Source organism: Myxocyprinus asiaticus, chromosome 29 (assembly GCF_019703515.2).
Source record: "Myxocyprinus asiaticus isolate MX2 ecotype Aquarium Trade chromosome 29, UBuf_Myxa_2, whole genome shotgun sequence".
Classification (NCBI taxonomy): Eukaryota; Metazoa; Chordata; class Actinopteri; order Cypriniformes; family Catostomidae; genus Myxocyprinus; species Myxocyprinus asiaticus.
In genome coordinates, this window is record NC_059372.1 from 36486743 (window position 1) to 36505668 (window position 18926).

At 35.5% G+C, this 18926-nt stretch overlaps 1 protein-coding gene across 2 annotated transcripts in view; it reads right to left on the reverse strand.

Annotated features, from left to right (window-relative positions):
- Nucleotides 1–14858, reverse strand: part of LOC127419952 (myosin-binding protein H-like) — a 38211-nt gene extending 23353 nt beyond the window's left edge. For both annotated transcript variants that reach the window (XM_051661809.1, XM_051661810.1), the window contains exons 1-9: nt 14637–14858; nt 11702–11767; nt 11545–11589; nt 11291–11356; nt 10140–10274; nt 9456–9623; nt 5055–5143; nt 4771–4966; nt 4438–4577 (exon numbers count right to left, since the gene is read on the reverse strand). In XM_051661809.1, the coding sequence (XP_051517769.1) occupies nt 4438–4577; nt 4771–4966; nt 5055–5143; nt 9456–9623; nt 10140–10274; nt 11291–11356; nt 11545–11589; nt 11702–11767; nt 14637–14811 (1080 nt within the window). In that variant the 5' untranslated portion in view covers nt 14812–14858. The remainder of the gene's footprint in view (nt 1–4437; nt 4578–4770; nt 4967–5054; nt 5144–9455; nt 9624–10139; nt 10275–11290; nt 11357–11544; nt 11590–11701; nt 11768–14636) is intronic.
- Between the last annotated feature and the right edge of the window lie 4068 nt (nt 14859–18926).

Genomic DNA, 18926 nt, shown 5'->3' on the forward strand with positions numbered 1-18926 from the left:
TACAGCTTTTAAAAATGTGTCTCATTCTTTTACTGTCATTGACTGGGAGAAACACATACCATTCTGTGTGTAAACAAACCGGGAAAATGTGAGATGTGAAGACCAGCGTCTCTGCTTTGGCCTTTTGAAGCCGGTTGAAGCACCCAACATCATGTGGATTGAAGAACGTTTGTGTATTCAGAAGATTTCAGCGTGGATTGCTTGTGATTCAAGCTTTGCAAAAGAACTATTATTGAAAGATGGAGCAGTTAAAATTGGACTATTGGATGAAAAACTGTAAGTTACCAATTTTATTCACAAATGTTTTTTAAATGTCATGACTTTTTGATAGTTTATGCTGTGCTTAAGTGAACAGTTTGATACATTAAGATTAATTGTGTTGAGTGTACATTATATGTTAACCCTGAAATGTAGTATTATAATGTTGTGTTGTGTTGTGTTTGTTTATTTTCTTCTGATTAAATTTTAAAAAAGGCTGTATTGGAAGGACTGCACAATGTTAGCCAACACAATAATGGGAGTTTACATTGAAGTCTTAAAGGGCCAGACAGCTTAAAACCGAGTATTTCAGACAGAGGGCCAGAAACAGGGTGGAAAATTATGATATATGACCAAATTATGACTGTTTGGTGCAAAAAGAACTTTACTAACATTGTAAGTGGATCTCAGGGAAGATAATAAAATTATATAAAAAAAAAGAGTATGTCATGATACCTTTAATAAAAAAAATATATATATAAAAACACCAAAAGAGTTGTTCATATGATTCATGCACTATATTTCAAGTCTTCTAAAGCCATACGATAGGTCTGATTGAGGAACAAAGTGAAGTTTAAATCGCTGTTTATTGAAATGCTCATTGAAAATCTCATTCGCGTATATGTCAGCCTTGCCTCCTCAAGATTTTTCGTGCCAGTTTGACATCAATGGCATCAAGCACAATTGCTAACTGATCGCAACGCAACTGTGAATAGTTCACCCAAAAATGAAATTTACTCTCAAGTTACTCTCATGTTCATGTTGAATTACCCTCATGTTGTTTCAAACCCCTATGACATAAATAAAAATGTGTTATTATATTTTAAAAGTAGTCCACGCGGCTCGTGTATCATATTGCAAGTCTTCTGAAGGTATCTGATTTTGGTTAGAAACAACTTGAAATTTAAGTTAACCTGAAATGTATTAGCGAAAATCTTATGAGCGTTATGAGTTCTCATGTGAACATGCATGCCACTATGAACAAACTTCTCTTATGCACTCATGAATACGTGACAGATGTCAATATTTTGACATAAAAACACTTAAGATTTCAGGTTGTTTCTCAACAAAATGTATTGTGTGCCTACAGAAGACTTGGAATATGATGCACAAATCACAAAGTCTACTTTTATGATATTTTGGGGTGCATTTTTAAGCTTTAAAGTATGTCAATAAGACTGAAATTTAAAAATCACACCTTTTGTGTTCTGAAGAAGAAAGAAAATAATCTAGGGTAGGAACAACATGAGGCTGAGTAAATTATGACAGAATTTTCCTTTTTGGCTGAACTACTCCATGATGTTTCAATATGATGTGTTTTGGGGCATGTCTGTAGATTAACATTTCCTAATAAGAGTGTGTTGGCTTGGCATAGTACACACAGTATAATATGAATGACAGGTTAAAATGCAGCCTACCACTTGAAAAGCAAAAATACTTTCGTGGTAGGTTTCACCCAATAAACAAATCGTAAACAAACTGTTAACTATTGAATGCTTTGGCATAGAGTGCCTTTAGATGAAGTGTTTTTTAATGTACTTTATGCATTCACCTTCTTGTTTTCACATCAAGCTCTAGCTGTTTTGTAATATGACTCCACATCATGATAGTCTCTGAGTTATGAACTGTCATCAGCTCTCTCTCTCTCTCTATCTGTCAGCACTTACAGCTTCTGTGACCCACGTCTCAAACACCCAGATACAAGATTATAGATAGACAAGTGTGATGTCCATATACAGACTCTTAAGGCTCTTGGTTTAGATTTACAGGCTTGGCAAGTGGCTAAATTAGGCCTCACTTAAGTATGACGACATTCTTCCCACCTGAAAAAAAGGGCCCTACTCACCATAATGTACAGTGCTCCAGGTGTTAGATATAACTGTTTTAAATATTAAGGAAGTGAATTAGGCTTGTCCTGGTCATATCTGGTCATATTTTGCATAAAGAAAATTAAGCCTACATTTAGGACCGTTAAGATATTTTGCATTGTGACATTATTTTCAGGACACTTAAAGGTGCACTCAGTACCGTTTTTCCTCATTTAAGCAGTTTTACTTCTAAAGAAATGAATAGTAACTTTGAAACATATGTATAAATCATGACCACTCATGTGAGATGAAGAGTTATTCCTTATTAGCATATTAGTCATTCCTTATAAAAGCTCTTTTATTCTACATAGAGCAGGGGTGCCTCATGGGGGCAGCCATTTTATGATCACATGACCAACTGAATACTACTCGCTTAATCTCAGTAACTGCCTTGTTATTGGACACTATTCATGGATTAAATTACTCCTGGTTTACTGTGCATAGTGAATTTCTACAATGGCATTGGTAATTGAAAACTATTGTGTTTAAATGTTACAGCATCCAGGCCACTAGGTATCAGTGTAAGCCAGGGGTGCTTATTACGTCAGTCACAAGACAACCACTGGTCGATCTGGTTAACAGGTCAAAAGGCAAAGGGATATAAACTAACACATTTAACGATAATCTTAAAGGTCATGTTTTATTTCCTTATTATTAGTTTTGATATCGAGAATTGTCAAATTTCACTGGTGCACGTACCGACAACTGAAATTTTGGTATTGTGACAACACTGCCTACAATACATGGTAGATCTTACCATAATGGGATTATTAAAAAGTAGATCTCATGCCATAGAAGTGTGAGCACCCCTGGTGTAAGCCAATGTAAGCCACTTTGACAAAAATGTCTGAGTGTGCCTTTAAGCACATTTTACCACCCAATTGTCATAACCATAATGTGTCTAGATGTTTTATGTTAACTATTTGCATTGTTTTCAATGACGATTTTCATTACCGTACCACAGTATTTTTTTACTGTATTACAGTTAAAAAAGATGCTGTTGTACAATGATTTAAAAAAAAATAAAACATGAAAAAATGAAAGGCAGTACCAACAGAGTACTATAAATACTTAATTTAAATTAAAAAATAATTTCACGTTGCGGTAATGAGAATTGCGGTGTAAAATGTGCGTAACAGTCATGAAAATAATGCCATACAATGTAAAAAATCTTAATGCCCTAAATAGGCTTTATTTTCTATATGTAAAATGTAATTACTTTTTATCTCATTTTAGTTCTAGATTACTCTCAAAGCAACTTAATCCTTGCCCTCACTACATGATTTTTGGTCAGATTTTGTCTGTGACAAAACCCCCAGATCGTAGCCAAATCGGTGCTCGCTGTTCGCGATGATCGTTAAATATAAGCAATTCAGTGATGTGATCTGAGCCAGTCTTGAGCTGTCATAGACACTGTGATATTTTCAATCATGTTTGATATTATCACCACATACAGTAAGTGCTCCAGCCAATTACATCTTATTATGCATCTTCGCACAGGAATGGAAATACAGCCTGCCCGTGTCTTCCCAACCAATATTTCTGCCATTTTTTCTTTTTTAGTCTCTTCTTCTGTTTTTCAGACAAAATCAGTACACAGAAAACTTTTGGACAGCAGCTGATCGTGAACATTTATTTCTGGAGAGATCTTGTGATTTATTGCATGATTCTTTTTATTTTTTATTTATACACCTCGTCTGTGTTCTGTTGTGTAGTATGTATGCTGCTACAACAATGACCTTGTTCTGAAATATGAGCAGTACAGCGATTTATGGAGTCTGACAGTCGTGTAGTGTAGTGAAAGCACAGCTTTACAGCACTTTCCATGAATATGGTACAAAATATATATATATTTAAATAAAGTGTCATTAAAAGGAGGTGCTTAGCCTTCAGAAAATGTTGTTTCTCCTCCTCAGAAGTTTAAAATAAATATTATATGAGTGGTTTTATTTTCTGTTTATTTTATATGTTGCCAAAGTTTGGGTCTGAATAGTTTTAAATCCTTCTATTCTTTTCTACCGATTCTATAGGGGCTTGCTATTTTTGAGACCAAAGGTTGGTTTGTAGACTGATCAACTTATATTTCTCATAAATTAATGAAACATTTCTATTTGGTCATTTTTTTACAATAACTTAGGTAACAGCATGGAATGGTTGAGCTTGATACATGCTGTCAATATTACACTTTGTGTAAACATTTTGAAAATGTAATGGATTATTTTTACTTGGGTTTTGCAATTTTATGATTTTTTTTTTTTTTTTAAATTGGGGGGGAAATCATACTTAACAGGGTTGCGTGTGAGTGACTTACTCCAGTTTTCTTGTCAGCCTTCTGAATAGTGTATCCAGTGATCTCAGTGTTGCCATTGTCTTTGGGAGGGGTCCATTCCAGAGCTGCATTAAAGCCCCAGGTGTCAACCATCTTGACTGAGGCTGGAGGACCAGGCAGATCTATACAAGAATGGTCAACCATTACAAATTGATTTGTAATTCTAAGTCTGGATCATCTTACATTCTAAAGTCTTATTCAGTACACTGAGGTGTCAAGGAATGAACTAAGAATGAAAATAGGAGGAGGATAGAAATAGACATGTTCCAAGAAGAGCACTGAAATTAACAGTCTCTGGATCATCTCGTGCCTCACCGACAATCTGAATTATGATGAGAGCCTTGTCCTCGAAGCTGTCGACCTTCACACTTATCTCGTAGTTGCCCGAGTCCTCCCTCTCGGCCTTGCGGATAAACAGGATGCTATCCTTGTCGCTGTTGCGGATATTTACCTTTTTTGTATCCAAAGGCTGGCCATCTTTAGTCCATGATATCACAGGTTTAGGTTTACCCTAAAAAATAGAGAATATATGATTTAAGAAGCATTATGTTAAATGTTGCTTCTCTGTTTGCAATACAAATACAAAAGTCTTGGCTTACACAGAAGGGAATGACAAGGTTGATCTGTTCTCCAACTTGCTTGACGTATCTTGACCTCAGGAAGCGGGGCATGCGGATTCTGGGACGATCTGAAAGAAATGAGATTCACAAAATATATAATCAGTGTTGGGTAAGTTACTCAAAATAAGTAATCCACTAGAAATAAATAATTACTTCTCAAAAATATAATCAGACAACTTTACTGATTTCTTCATTTTAAAAGTAATCACATTACTAATTATTTTACTTTTATGTTACTTTCTAAATCACTTTTCCAAGAAAAGTTTTTGGTTTTCTGCTCAAATTCAAAATGTCTCTATTTTCTCCTCATTCATTCTCGCCCACCCTTCAGCTGTCACAGAAATGCTAGCAGACATACATATGAATTCATATTTTAAATGTATTATACAGTACATACAGTATTACTTTAGCTCTAGTAATGTATTTAAAAGTAATTACTAATTGAAAGTCAGTAACTGTTATCTGATTTCAAGAATATAAAATGTAATGTATTACATTACTTTTTTTTTTTACTAAAAAAGTAATTAGATTACAGTAACTAATTACTTTTTAATCAGATACACCCGACACTGCACATAATAAAAAACACTGTTTTTACTGTCTCAGATTCAGACTTTCAATAATAAACTATTAAATTTAATTATAAAAATGTGAATCATTACATGTCTAAAACTAATCATCATTTAAACAAAGTGAAATAAACATAAACAATTTCTATATATATATATATATATATATGTATATATATATATATATATATATATATATATATATATATAGAATTATTATTATTATTATATTATTATTATTATTTATTTATTTATTTATTTATTTATTTATTTAAGTTTGTGTACTTCATCAACAAAAGTGCCAGTGAAGAGCATGCTTGAGATGAAATATGACAAAAATTTAGGGTAAAATGTATTGGCCGTCATTTCCAATCAAGCTTTTGCTAAAATTTAAATATGAAAATATTATTTAATTGTGTGTATTTTGGATGTATAAAATATTAGCTATGTAATTAGCATTAGCAAGACAAAGCAGTTGGCCATTTTATTTCAAAAACATTAAAGATTACATTTCCATCAGTGTCATTTCTACCAAATAATTCTATTAAACACAATACAGAATTTGAGATGCGCTGAAAATGACACTGTGGTGGGAAATTTCCTGAACTTTAGAAAAAATAAAAAACATTTGACCTTAATTTTCTGTGATGCATGTACATCCATTGTTGGACATTGTTAGCAGACAAATTGAAAAATATGTTGAGTGTGAATTTTTTTTTTTTTAAGATTTTACTTTTTAAATGTTCACAGTGCTAAAAGTGCTAAATTATTTAAACGATTAACTGGTTTATTCTTGGTTTATTGGGAAAGCCTGTTTGTAGTGATGTTACCAATGTATCTTAGGTCGCTGGAATGCATCCAAAAATAGATAGTGTGAAAAAAGAAAAGGTGTGGAATGTGAAAGTCATCACATGCCTGTCTGTCTGCTGGTCAACAGCATTAATATTATAGCCCCGTCTTTGTAAAGGACAGACTCATCCGTACACACAGAAATCTAACTAGTTGATTCTTTCATTTGTAGTGGCTATACACAAATAATTTTAAATTAATTAATTAATTAAAAAACTGTGATATTTGAGAAGAGGCTTGGGCACATTAAAATAAATGTTGTTTGCCTTTGTGGCAAACATTTGTAAAAGCTGGTATATTCTCCATTTTAAAGGTGGTTTCTTTTATTAAAGAGTTTTGAAAACACTACCATGAATCTCCATCAATACCAAATCTTCCTGCTGAAAAGACCAGTTTACTGACTGGCATATGCTGGCTGGTTTCGGTGCTGGTCTAGTTTATCTATCAGCAGAGCCATGTTGTTCAAAGACTGGTGAAAATGGTCAACCAAGGAAACTTTGCTGGTTAAGATAATTAAGAGGTCTATTGAGGAACATATACCAGCACACCAGCATCCAAAGCTGGAGACCAGCATTGAAAACACATAAGCCATGTTGGTATTTTTACCAGGGCTTCTTTTGGTTTAGAAGGGTGTTAGAATATGTGATCACTGATCAATTTCTCCGTAGACAACAATTTGTTACCCACCACCCAGCCTTTGACCTCTCAAAGATCTGATCCTTACTGGCTGTCCCCTCCTCACAAATGTCACAATACACTTTCTGAGTACAGCATCACAAATCTAGCTCCCCTTTTATTTTTATCAACTAAATATGCAGTTGAGTTTCAATCACTCGATTCACTCGATTCAATCACTTTGGTAGAAATAAATTATCGTTAGGGGTCCTTTCCCCAACACACTGCTGTGTGTGTGTTTGTGGTGTGTGCATCAGCGTAATGACTTTGCGTGGACACACTACATAGGTTCCGAACTCCCAACAGGTGTTTATGATGGTTTATGCTGTATTGACGGTAAACGTGTTAATCGCAATTAAGAACAATTTACGTGTTAAACTTTAATTAATCCCATGCGTTAACGCATTAATTCTGACAGCACTAAAAATCAGTCTAGTGCGCTATAATGATTATCTAAGACTCATTCCATTTTTTATAAATAAAAATAAAATTATAACTTATTGTTTTATTCATTTAATTGCCTCTTTTTAATATTAGGAAGTAGAAAAATAAAGATATTATATTTACAGGATATTGATATTATATTTATCTTTATTTACCTATTATACATTTAAGTTTAATAACTTACATTTTATACTTTACATACAATAAAACATTTTTGTGTCTGTTGGCTCGTCATTTCTCTTAAATTGTGAAAACTTTCGTTTTTATGGTGTCTGTGGTGTTACTTATTTTCAATAAAAAGTGTAAATTTGTCATGAAAAATAATACATGTTAACAGATATTTTAGGTTTTCTCATACTATCTGCACTTATGTATGCTGATGTTTTAATGCCATTAAAGTAATATGTAGCAAAACTGAACTCCGGTCTCAAAGGTTTTTAAGATGATTTGGTTTGTAACAGTTAGGGTTTAATCACCCCTAAAACTAATTGTCAATCAAATACATCTTGTAACTTCATGTTTTACAAACAAACAAGGAGTAGTCTTAGATAGAGGTCTGCTACCCAGCCCAAGCCCATCGGGTTTTGGGCCCAGTTCGGGTCAGTTTTTCAAGTTTTTCAATGTTTACTGTTACTATACTGTTATGTATGTTGACTATGATGCTTAAATAAAATACAGCACATTGCAACAAATTTACTTGCTTGGAGAAGAAATTATAAAGAGAGTGAGCGGGTTCGGGTCAGGTTCGGTCTTAAAATTTGAGGTTACTGGATGGGTCGGGTCACACAGCCTTGGGTACCAGCCAGGTTTGGGCTTCAACTTTAGACCTGTACAGACATCTAGTAATGGACCCTTTTCACACATCTGTGTGCCATGAAGAGGAAGTCGTCATAGTTGGCTAAATCTGAATGGCGGTGAATGGGAGACCATAGCAAATTTAAAGAAAGAAACAAAAATCAATGATTATGCTTTCATAGCTTTGCAAAAAAGATACAAATATACAGTGCTGGATAACATCAGTAAGAAGAGAGAAACAGGCCAAATTTGTTTTGTCACTCCCTCAGCAGATGTGTTAGAAGCTTCATCACATCTGTGGTAACTGATTCTTTAAAACTTATTCCAGGGTAATATACTACAAAATACAATGTTATAAATTTACATTTATTTAAAATTGGAAATCTAAAAAAAGTTTGCTGCATTTCCGTTGTTAAAGTAGGCGGAAACACATCATAACAGATCTGTGAAATGGGTCTATAGGTAAGGTTAGGTAGGATCCGCAATGGGCAGTGGGACCAGAATACTTCCAGAAATTCAAGAGTCAATTCAAGGGTAAAGTGCAGGAGCAAGGAATTAAACACTGAATACAAACAGTTCTTGCTCCTCCACTTGTTCAGTTCAAGCGATCCTCTTTGCTGGAAACATATTCACATACAAATACACAATGTATATGCACATAAGCCTTTGCTATGTTTAGGAGGACAACGTATGTGTTTACAACCCTTCACAGTCCTGAGCTCAGATTGCATTGACAGTCTTGCTTTAGGTCTTTATGTTTGTAATTTAAATGCTAATGAAAACTCTTGTCAGCACAAGGTAGAGGGATTTATATACACACACATCTGTTCAATCCATTGAGGGCAAGAGAGGTAGCAACAGGCTGCAGGCCTCAGGAACTGCACTGTAATCTGAGCTTCAACATTAGGCCACGTTATCCAGGGCTGGAGATTTATATCACTATGAAGTAATCAGTGTAGGAGACGACATTCACTGGCCATCAATTTGATAGGTACCCTACATATGGAGATATGCAATTTCAAACCACTCAGGTGGAATACACACTCACCCACAATCTCCCGGACGGGAACAGACTCAGCCAGGGTGGCGGGCTCACTGCAACCTCCGGCATTAACAGCCACCACTCGGATGTTTAGCACGTCTCCGGCTGTCAGGTCCTTGATGACGAAGCGGTTGGATGTGGTGAGCTCAGTGTTGGCGACCACCCATTCAGAAGCTGCATGGTGTAAAAATGGACAGATGATGAGAACCTAAGAGTTTCACAAACAAATTACTCATAAAAGGAATAGTTCACCCAAAAATTATAATCCAAAAGAAATGGTGACCAGTCACAGTGCATAAAATATACATTTTCTATTTTATACATTCAAATAAATCTTTATATTGTTAAAAATGTAATGGACTATGGTACTATCTACCAGTTAAAGATTACGTATGAATTCATACATGCTATCAGTGATGTCAGTATAGAGCCACAAATCTAAATGTGGTGTGTGCAGATACAGTGACAGTTGGTTGAAAGCATCCCATCCTAATAGGGAGACTTACAGGAGCTAGTTATAAATCAGTCTGCTGGTGACATTTCTAAGACAGGTGCTATGACAGATAGTCATAACCTACTTTTCTGGTGACATCTGATAGTTCTGCGTTTTACTTTCAAGGTGAAGGCACGATAATTGTAACAACCCATAATCTCACAAGTTTATCAGCAATAATGACAATATGTACGCACATCCTTCCTTGCAGTATTCCACGGTATATCCATCCAGTCCAGAGTCTCCAATGGTCTCCGGGGATCTCCATTTAAGAGTGACTGAGGTATCGTTGACATCTTCTACTGTGAGGCTCTGAGGAGCACTGGTGGGTACTGCACATTCATAGACACATAAAATAACAATCATTTAATGGAATAAACTTCATGAATTTCTTTGTGATTGAAATGTTAGTGGTCAAGAGTGTATTCTTTTCAATGTTTTAATACTTTCTCTTATCCATTTATATTTAATAATTTATGGTAGCATATGTGTTTATTCATCATGACTAACAAATGAGGAACATCACAAGAGCCAACAATATCTGCAGTACCACACTGCTAAGTTTCATGAGTTAGCAGAACTAACAAATGCAGTAATGTACAGAAAAGAGAGAATAGTAGGTATTTACTTTGTAATGGGAAGTGTTTTTGTTTATGGACAGATAAGTCAGTTTAATGTCGATAGACAACTATAAAGGCTTGGGTATCCTTTGTTTTTCGTGTGCCTTGCACAGTCGAATGCTCAGCCTTTCGATGTATTCTCCTTTGACCGCAAGTGAATACAAATGTGCTTGAAACATGCACACTGCTACTGCTTTGTGATATTCTTTCTTGATGGATGGATGAATGGACAGACAGATGGATGGGTGGGTAGACAAGTGATTGCATGGATGGATGGATGGAGGGATGGATGGATGGATGGATGTGTAGACAAGTGGTTGGATGGATGGGTAGACAACTGATTGGATGGATGGATAGTTGAGTGAATCTACAAGTGATTGAATGGATGGTTGAGTAGACGAGTGATTGGATGGATGGATGAGTTGGCAAATGATTGGATGGGTGGATGGATGAATGAATGGATGGATAGATGGATGAGTAGACAATTGATGGGATGATGGATAGATGGATGAGTAGAAAAGTGATTGGATGGATGTAGAGATGGATGGATGGATGAATGGATGGGTGGGTGGGTGGATAGACAGATGGATGGATGGATGGATGGATAATCAGATGAATTGATGTATGTATGGATGTATGTATGGATGAGAAATAGATGGATGGGTGGGTGGAGAGATGGATGAATGGATGGATGGATAAATGTGAAAGAATAACATTGCAAAGATTACCTGCTGGAGGTGGAGGTGTTGGTGGTTTAGGTGGCTCCTCTACTGGTGCAGCCTCAGCAGGAGCAGCTAATGGTCAATTATGCAGGAACATTAGGATTCAGAGAAAAAAATCATTTATATATAAAAGTTTGTTTCTTCTATAATAGGGTAAAGATTTTATCACCTACTGATTTAAACTCAACATACAGTATGTTCTCCTTTCTGTAATGAACTGTAACCTTGAGGGTGTATCTCAAATTACAAAAATGATTTACCCTCAGCTGGAGCATCAGTGGGTGGAGCAGCATTCTCTGCATGGCCTGATAGCAAATTGGTAGAGTTTCATTAGTACAGTGCTCAGCTCAGAAGAGGTCACTAGATTAGAACAGTTCTTAACAAGCAGACTTCATTTGTTTAGTAATGGCAGTTTACCAGTTGTAGGAGCCTCAGCTGCAGCACCCTCTTCTACAACAGGAGCTTCAACAGCAGCAGTAGCAGCTATTGTTAAATGTTACAAGCGGTTAGTTTTGTCTGTAAAAGTCAAAGCAATAATCACAATCATCTATAGCTCATATAAAACAGATATGAAAGCGAACTGATTGACTGTTTGTGAGAGACAACTAAAACAGACTCAATATTGTCATTTATTTTGAAGTTTGTCCTCATCTAGGGCTTCCACTCAAGCAGGCATAGACATTGTAAAATCAATGCTCATCTTAATGTACGAAAAACTTTTCAAGAAAGAATAAGAAAACATCAAACACAAAATACAGAAACATTTCAAAGTCTTAACAAAGACAAAACCATTATTCAATACATAATTGTGGGTTACTGCATGAAAATTTGAGACATGATTGGCATACAATGACTGGCATACATCATACAGAACATCATTTGTAAATGCACACAAAAACTACAATTTGTTTTCTGCAAAAAAAATTTAAAATCTGAATATTCAACTGTGTAATTCTGTACTGTGTTTTTGTTATAGCTTTATCCTAAGCTGAGGTCCCACCTTAAGGGGCATCAGCCTCCTTAGCAGTAGGGGTAGTGGCTAGTGTTACATGTTAAATAAATGTTAGAGGATGTTAGGTATATGTTAGTGGATAGGTGGTCATAAATCTAAATGCCTCTATACATCAAGGCCAAGTGATCTCTTAAATGGATAGTTCACCCAAAAATGATCTCATCATTTACTCACCCTCATGCCATCTCAGATGTGTATGACTTTTTTTCTTCTGCTGAACACAAACAAAGATTTTTAAAAGAATATCTCTGCTCTGTAGGTCCATACAATACAAGTGAATGGGTACCAACATTTTGAAGCTCCAAAAGCACATAAAGGCAGCATAAAAGTAATTCATACAGCTCCAATTGTTAAATCCAAATCTTCAGAAATAATATGATAGGTGTGGGTGAGAAACAGATCAATATTTAAGTCTGTTTTTACTATCAATCTCCACTTTCACTTTCACATTCTTCTTCTTTTGTTTTTGGCTATTCACATTCTTTGTGCATATCGCCACCTACTGGGAAAGGAGCAGAATTTCTTTTTAAAAAATGACAAATATTTATCTGTTTCTTACCCACACCTATCATATCATTTCTTAAGATATGGATTTAACCACTAGAATCTTATGGATTACTTTTATGCTGACTTTATCTGCTTTTTCAAGCTTCAAATGCATGATCACCATTCACTTGCATTGTATGGACCTACAGTGCTGAAATATTCTTCTAAAAATCTTCATTTGTGTTTAGCAGAAGAAAGAAATTCATACACATCTGGGATGGCATGAGGGTGAGTAAATGATAAGACAATTTTCATATCTGGGTGAAATATCCCTTTAAATAAGACTACTGTTGACAGACCTCTGTGGTTAAACATGCAAAAAAAAAAAAAAAAGAAAAAAAAAGCACCAGGCATAGTTCGTCCAAAAATAACGAAATATCGAAGTATCATTAAATTAGTCCATGTGACTTGTGCATCATATTCCAAATCTTCAGAAGGCATACAATATGTTTTGATTAAAAACAACCCTAAATGGAAGTTATTTTTCAGTGAAAATCTCGATGTCGATTGTACATTGATGAGCGCTATATGAGAGAAGCTTGTTCACAATGGCACACGTTCACATGAGAGCTTGCATTGTTTAGTGCTACTAAAAAATTGCAAGAACAAGTTCTCAGCAAAACCTGTCATATGTCTTCAAAAAACTTGGAATACGAAGTCACATGGACTACTTTTACGATACTTTTTTAAGCTTTAAAGTCACAATCCACGACTATTGTTTTGAAAAGGATTTTGACATGGATCGTGATTTTTATTAAAACATCTGTTTGTGTCCTACATAAGAAAGAAAGTCATACGGTTTGGAACGACATGAGGGTGAGTAAATAATTACTTTTCTTTTTTCTTTTTTTTTTTTTTTTTTTTTTTTTTTTTTTTGGGTGAACTAATCCTTTAATACTAAGCACATAAAATGAGTACATTAAGTTTTGTTTCCTTTTTTTAGTAGTGCAGCGGTTGGAGAAGCTTCATATAGCTGGTGTTAGAGATTCTCTTAAAGGACTTTAAAATATATTACAATTTTACCATGGTAACTATTGTTTCCACCAAAAAAATACCACAGTAACTACAGTGATTGTTACTACAATAAAACCGTAGTAACTTAGTATTAGAAACCACTGTCATCAAAAAAATATATATAAATAAACAATGAACCAATGCATGAATAACAGATACATTCTGAAAGGTTTTTACTCTGCTTAAATGAGATCCCATATTAATTTATTATGGTTTTACAGTTTAGTTTATTATGGATTTTAAATTTGAATAATTTAAATCTGTGATACCATTTAAAATCACCTTTTAGCTTTAACATATACCTGCAGCATGAAAAATTATATATTTATATATATATAAAGTTCCATGTAGTTTCTCAAGTAATGAGGTCATAAAAACTGCATGAAAAATAATTATTAAATAAGTAAATGTATATGTTTAAATCAGTTTTAGATGAAGTGTCACACTGCTGATCTTGGCAGAAAAAACTATTATTACCACTGTACATTTTTGTAAAGAACATCAATAGTTCACATCCAAGTGAAGTTCAGAGTGTGTTGTCCAGGCTCTACTGTAGTGCGGCGTGTGTGAGTCCTCGGCAACATGTTACATTCATTCTTATATTCTTATACTGTAAAGTAAAAGCAGTATCTTACATACGTTGCCTGTGATTATATATTCTAAATGTTAAATATGGTCTCTATAAAAGTTTTTTAAACAATGCAAGTACCTTTAAAAGAGATGATGGGCGTAGGTACATTTTTAGAGATCAGTGCATGCATCGTGCTCGACAGTGAGTACCTTCAGGCGCAGGAGCATCCACAGACGGGACAGTTTCTGCCGGAGCTGCTCCGGTTGGAGATGCCTCAGCAGGAGGTGCTTCTGCCGGGGGAGCGTCAGGTGCGAGCTCCGGTTCTGCGGGTTTCTCTGCAGCCTTCTTGGCCGACTTTTTGATGGGTGCTGGTTTGGCTGGCATGGTGCTTGGAAGAACTCTACTGGACGGCCAGTCTTTGAAATGGCACTGTCTTTGGGGACGTTCAATTTATACAGGCTCACAGTGTGGACTCTCGATTCAGGACTCCTCCTCTTCTTTAAATAGCCACCAGTACACTCAAGTCAGTTCTTATCAATTCCCAGACCTAAATATTAGAGCAGTTCTCACCTCGTCATGTAAGGGTAACATTTAAGGTAATTGCGTTTTAAGCGCCATTCGTGTATCGAATTTATTCCCATACGTTGAGGTTTGTCGCCCTCTTCCGTGTAAGATTTGTAAATGCAGTGTGCCTCAACGTTCTGGACTCAAACAGACGATTAAAATCTACGCTGCATTTACCAAGCTTACACAGAGGAGGGCGACAAACTCTATTTTAAGCTAATTAAAACGTCAACCTATGTATTGGTACCTGTATAATAACTGCACTTTTTCTGCACATATCGGTTACTGTCATAAGACTAGTGTACTTTTAAATTGTGAGAGCGCGAATGTCTGTGGAGGGATCTGGAGAGCGCGTGGACAGTATACCTTATTCACAGCAGCTGTGAGGACGTAGCCTACAGTCACGTCAATGGGTTATACTGTGTTTAAAGTGTTTTTAGATAGTTCCGCTGACGAAACATTGGGAAAAATCTTTCCAATAAATTTCTGTCAACAAAAAACTCCACACAACATGAGTTGTGGAAAATGATATGGGATCTAGGAGCTTTTTGATATATTAGACAGTGCATGTCATTAAAGTACGGTGGTCGAGAGGTACAAAACAACAAATCAGAAAACACACCTCCACGTCTAATAAGGACATGGAGAAGGGATCATACATGCTGCTATACCCAGATGGCTCTGAAGTCATTAATGTTCCAGCAACATAGAGACCCTTCACACTGAAAGACTACAAATTAGAAATTGGGAAGACATATGCAAGGATTCATTTGTTTATTTGCAGAACAAAAGACTTTGAAGGTTAGTTTTGCAGAATGTATTTATCATGTATTTGAATAAACCAATTTACTTAACATGAATTGTCCTTTGTCTTGCAGAACAGTCATAAGACGGAGTACTACTAAGTTCAACCTGGATGACACATTGGTGAGAATCCTATGCCAAAGTGATATACAGTAGATGATGAACACTATATTATAGCACAGTTTGTAAATCAAGAACTAATTATATAAATACTCCCTGCAGCCAGTAACACCAGAGTATTAAACTACACTAAAAACCACAGTGGGTGATAAAATGTAAGAATTATTATTATTTATATTTTTCTGTTGTGATGGTTCAGTTTCAGAAAAAAAGGTTCAACAAAGCATGTGTATTTTGTCTGTCACATTCATTGTCCATATTAAAAACTTAATGAAGTGCTCTATTAACATGTCTGACTGTAAATGTATTGACATCTTCTATCTTAATCCGTATTGCTTGCTTAGTGAATGTGCTGTGGAACCATCTCAAAGATCTGCAGGAGCAGAGGTAAGTAGTAGCAGTTCTTTGAACCCATCTGCTTGATCAAGATGATCCCTGAGTCAAACAGCTGTAGTAAAACCATGCTTTCGAGCAAGACACTACACGTCTAAGAAACCCTTTAAGATATATACTAGCTAAGTAGCTATTTGTCACAGTCAGATGTCTGAAAAATAACTATACAGGTGCATCTCAATAAATTAGTATGTCATGGAAAAGTTCATTTATTTCAGTAATTCAACAAATTGTGAAACTCGTGTATTAAATAAATTCAATGCACACAGACTGAAGTAGTTTAAGTCTTTGGTTCTTTTAATTGTGATGATTTTGGCTCACATTTAACAAAAACCCACCAATTCACTATCTCAAAAAATTAGAATACATCATAAGACCAATAAAAAAAACATTTTTAGTGAATTGTTGGCCTTCTGGAAAGTATGTTCATTTACTGTATGTACTCAATACTTGGTAGGGGCTCCTTTTACTTTAATTACTGCCTCAATTCGGCGTGGCATGGAGGTGATCAGTTTGTGGCACAGCTGAGGTGGTATGGAAGCCCAGGTTTCTTTGACAGTGGCCTTCAGCTCATCTGCATTTTTTGGTCTCTTGTTTCTCATTTTCCTCTTGACAATACCCCATAGATTCTCTATGGGGTTCAGGTCTGGTGAGTTTGCTGGCCAGTCAAGCACACCAACACCATGGTCATTTAATCAACTTTTGGTGCTTTTGGCAGTGTGGGCAGGTGCCAAATCCTGCTGGAAAATGAAATCAGCATCTTTAAAAAGCTAGTCAGCAGAAGGAAGCATGAAGTGCTTTGGTTTTCAAAAAACACAATGGACCAACACCAGCAGATGACATTGCACCCCAAATCATCACAGACTGTGGAAACTTAACACTGGACTTCAAGCAACTTGGGCTATGAGCTTCTCCACCCTTCCTCCAGACTCTAGGACCTTGGTTTCCAAATGAAATACAAAACTTGCTCTCATCTGAAAAGAGGACTTTGGACCACTGGGCAACAGTCCAGTTCTTCTTCTCCTTAGCCCAGGTAAGACGCCTCTGACGTTGTCTGTGGTTCAGGAGTGGCTTAACAAGAGGAATACGACAACTGTAGCCAAATTCCTTGACATGTCTGTGTGTGGTGGCTCTTGATGCCTTGACCCCAGCCTCAGTCCATTCCTTGTGAAGTTCACCCAAATTCTTGAATCGATTTTGCTTGACAATCCTCATAAGGCTGCGGTTCTCTCGGTTGGTTGTGCATCTTTTTCTTCCACACTTTTTCCTTCCACTCAACTTTCTGTTAACATGCTTGGATACAGCACTCTGTGAACAGCCAGCTTCTTTGGCAATGAATGTTTGTGGCTTACCCTCCTTGTGAAGGGTGTCAATGATTGTCTTCTGGACAACTGTCAGATCAGCAGTCTTCCCCATGATTGTGTAGCCTAGTGAACCAAACTGAGGGACCATTTTGAAGGCTCAGGAAAACTTTGCAGGTGTTTTGAGTTGATTAGCTGATTGGCATGTCACCATATTCTAATTTTTTGAGATAGTGAATTGGTGGGTTTTTGTTAAATGTGAGCCAAAATCATCACAATTAAAAGAACCAAAGACTTAAACTACTTCAGTCTGTGTGCACTGAATTTATTTAATACACGAGTTTCACAATTTGAGTTGAATTACTGAAATAAATGAACTTTTCCACAACATTCTAATTTATTGAGATGCACCTGTATATTGTGCAATGCTTTTGATCTATTTTAAGGATTCATCATTGCTGCTTCAAAAAATGACACTGTTGATAGACCTTTCTAAAAAAAAAAAAAAAAATAGTTGATCAAGAATGAATTCTGTTTATAGATAGTACTCTCTGATTCAGAGGATGACAGTCCTCAGGCCTCCAAAACTACAGGCTGTTTCAACAGAGAACACTTGTTACAGGTTTGTTTGGTTAATATTTTTTTTATTTGTTGGGAGTGTGGTACAGTATTTGTATCCTGCTTTTTAGAGAATATGTAGACCTGTATGCACCTTTGATTCTAGAAGAGGATGATGAGTTTGCAGCTACAGCACGGTGTCTTGACCTCCTAAAACCAATTGAGTAAGCAACAATGAGATGTGTGGAAAAAGCACTGCATTAAAAAAAAATTGGACACACGTACTCATTTGTAATTATTACTATTTTTTACCTTTAGAAAAATAAAAGTCAATAAACCTTTGTAGTAAAAGAATCGAAAATATGGGAATTATATTGGGACCTTTATATCTATTTATATATATATATATATATATATATATATATATATATATATATATATATATATATATACATACACACACACACACAAGTCAAAACTATCTTACATTTTAAATTCTTCAAAGTAGCCACTCTTTGCCTTGATAACAATATTTCATTCTCTCAACCAACTTCATGAGTTTTCCACCTGGGATACATTATATACAGTATTGAAGAAGTTTCCATGTATGCCGTGCCCTTGTTGGCTGCTTCACTTTTTAAACCAACTCATTCCTTTAAAAAAAAAAAAAAAAATGTTAATAAAGAAATTCATATGTAGGCATGCTTAATATTTTTTTCCTAAACGTATTTCATGCACTTAAGCATTAGCATGTAAATC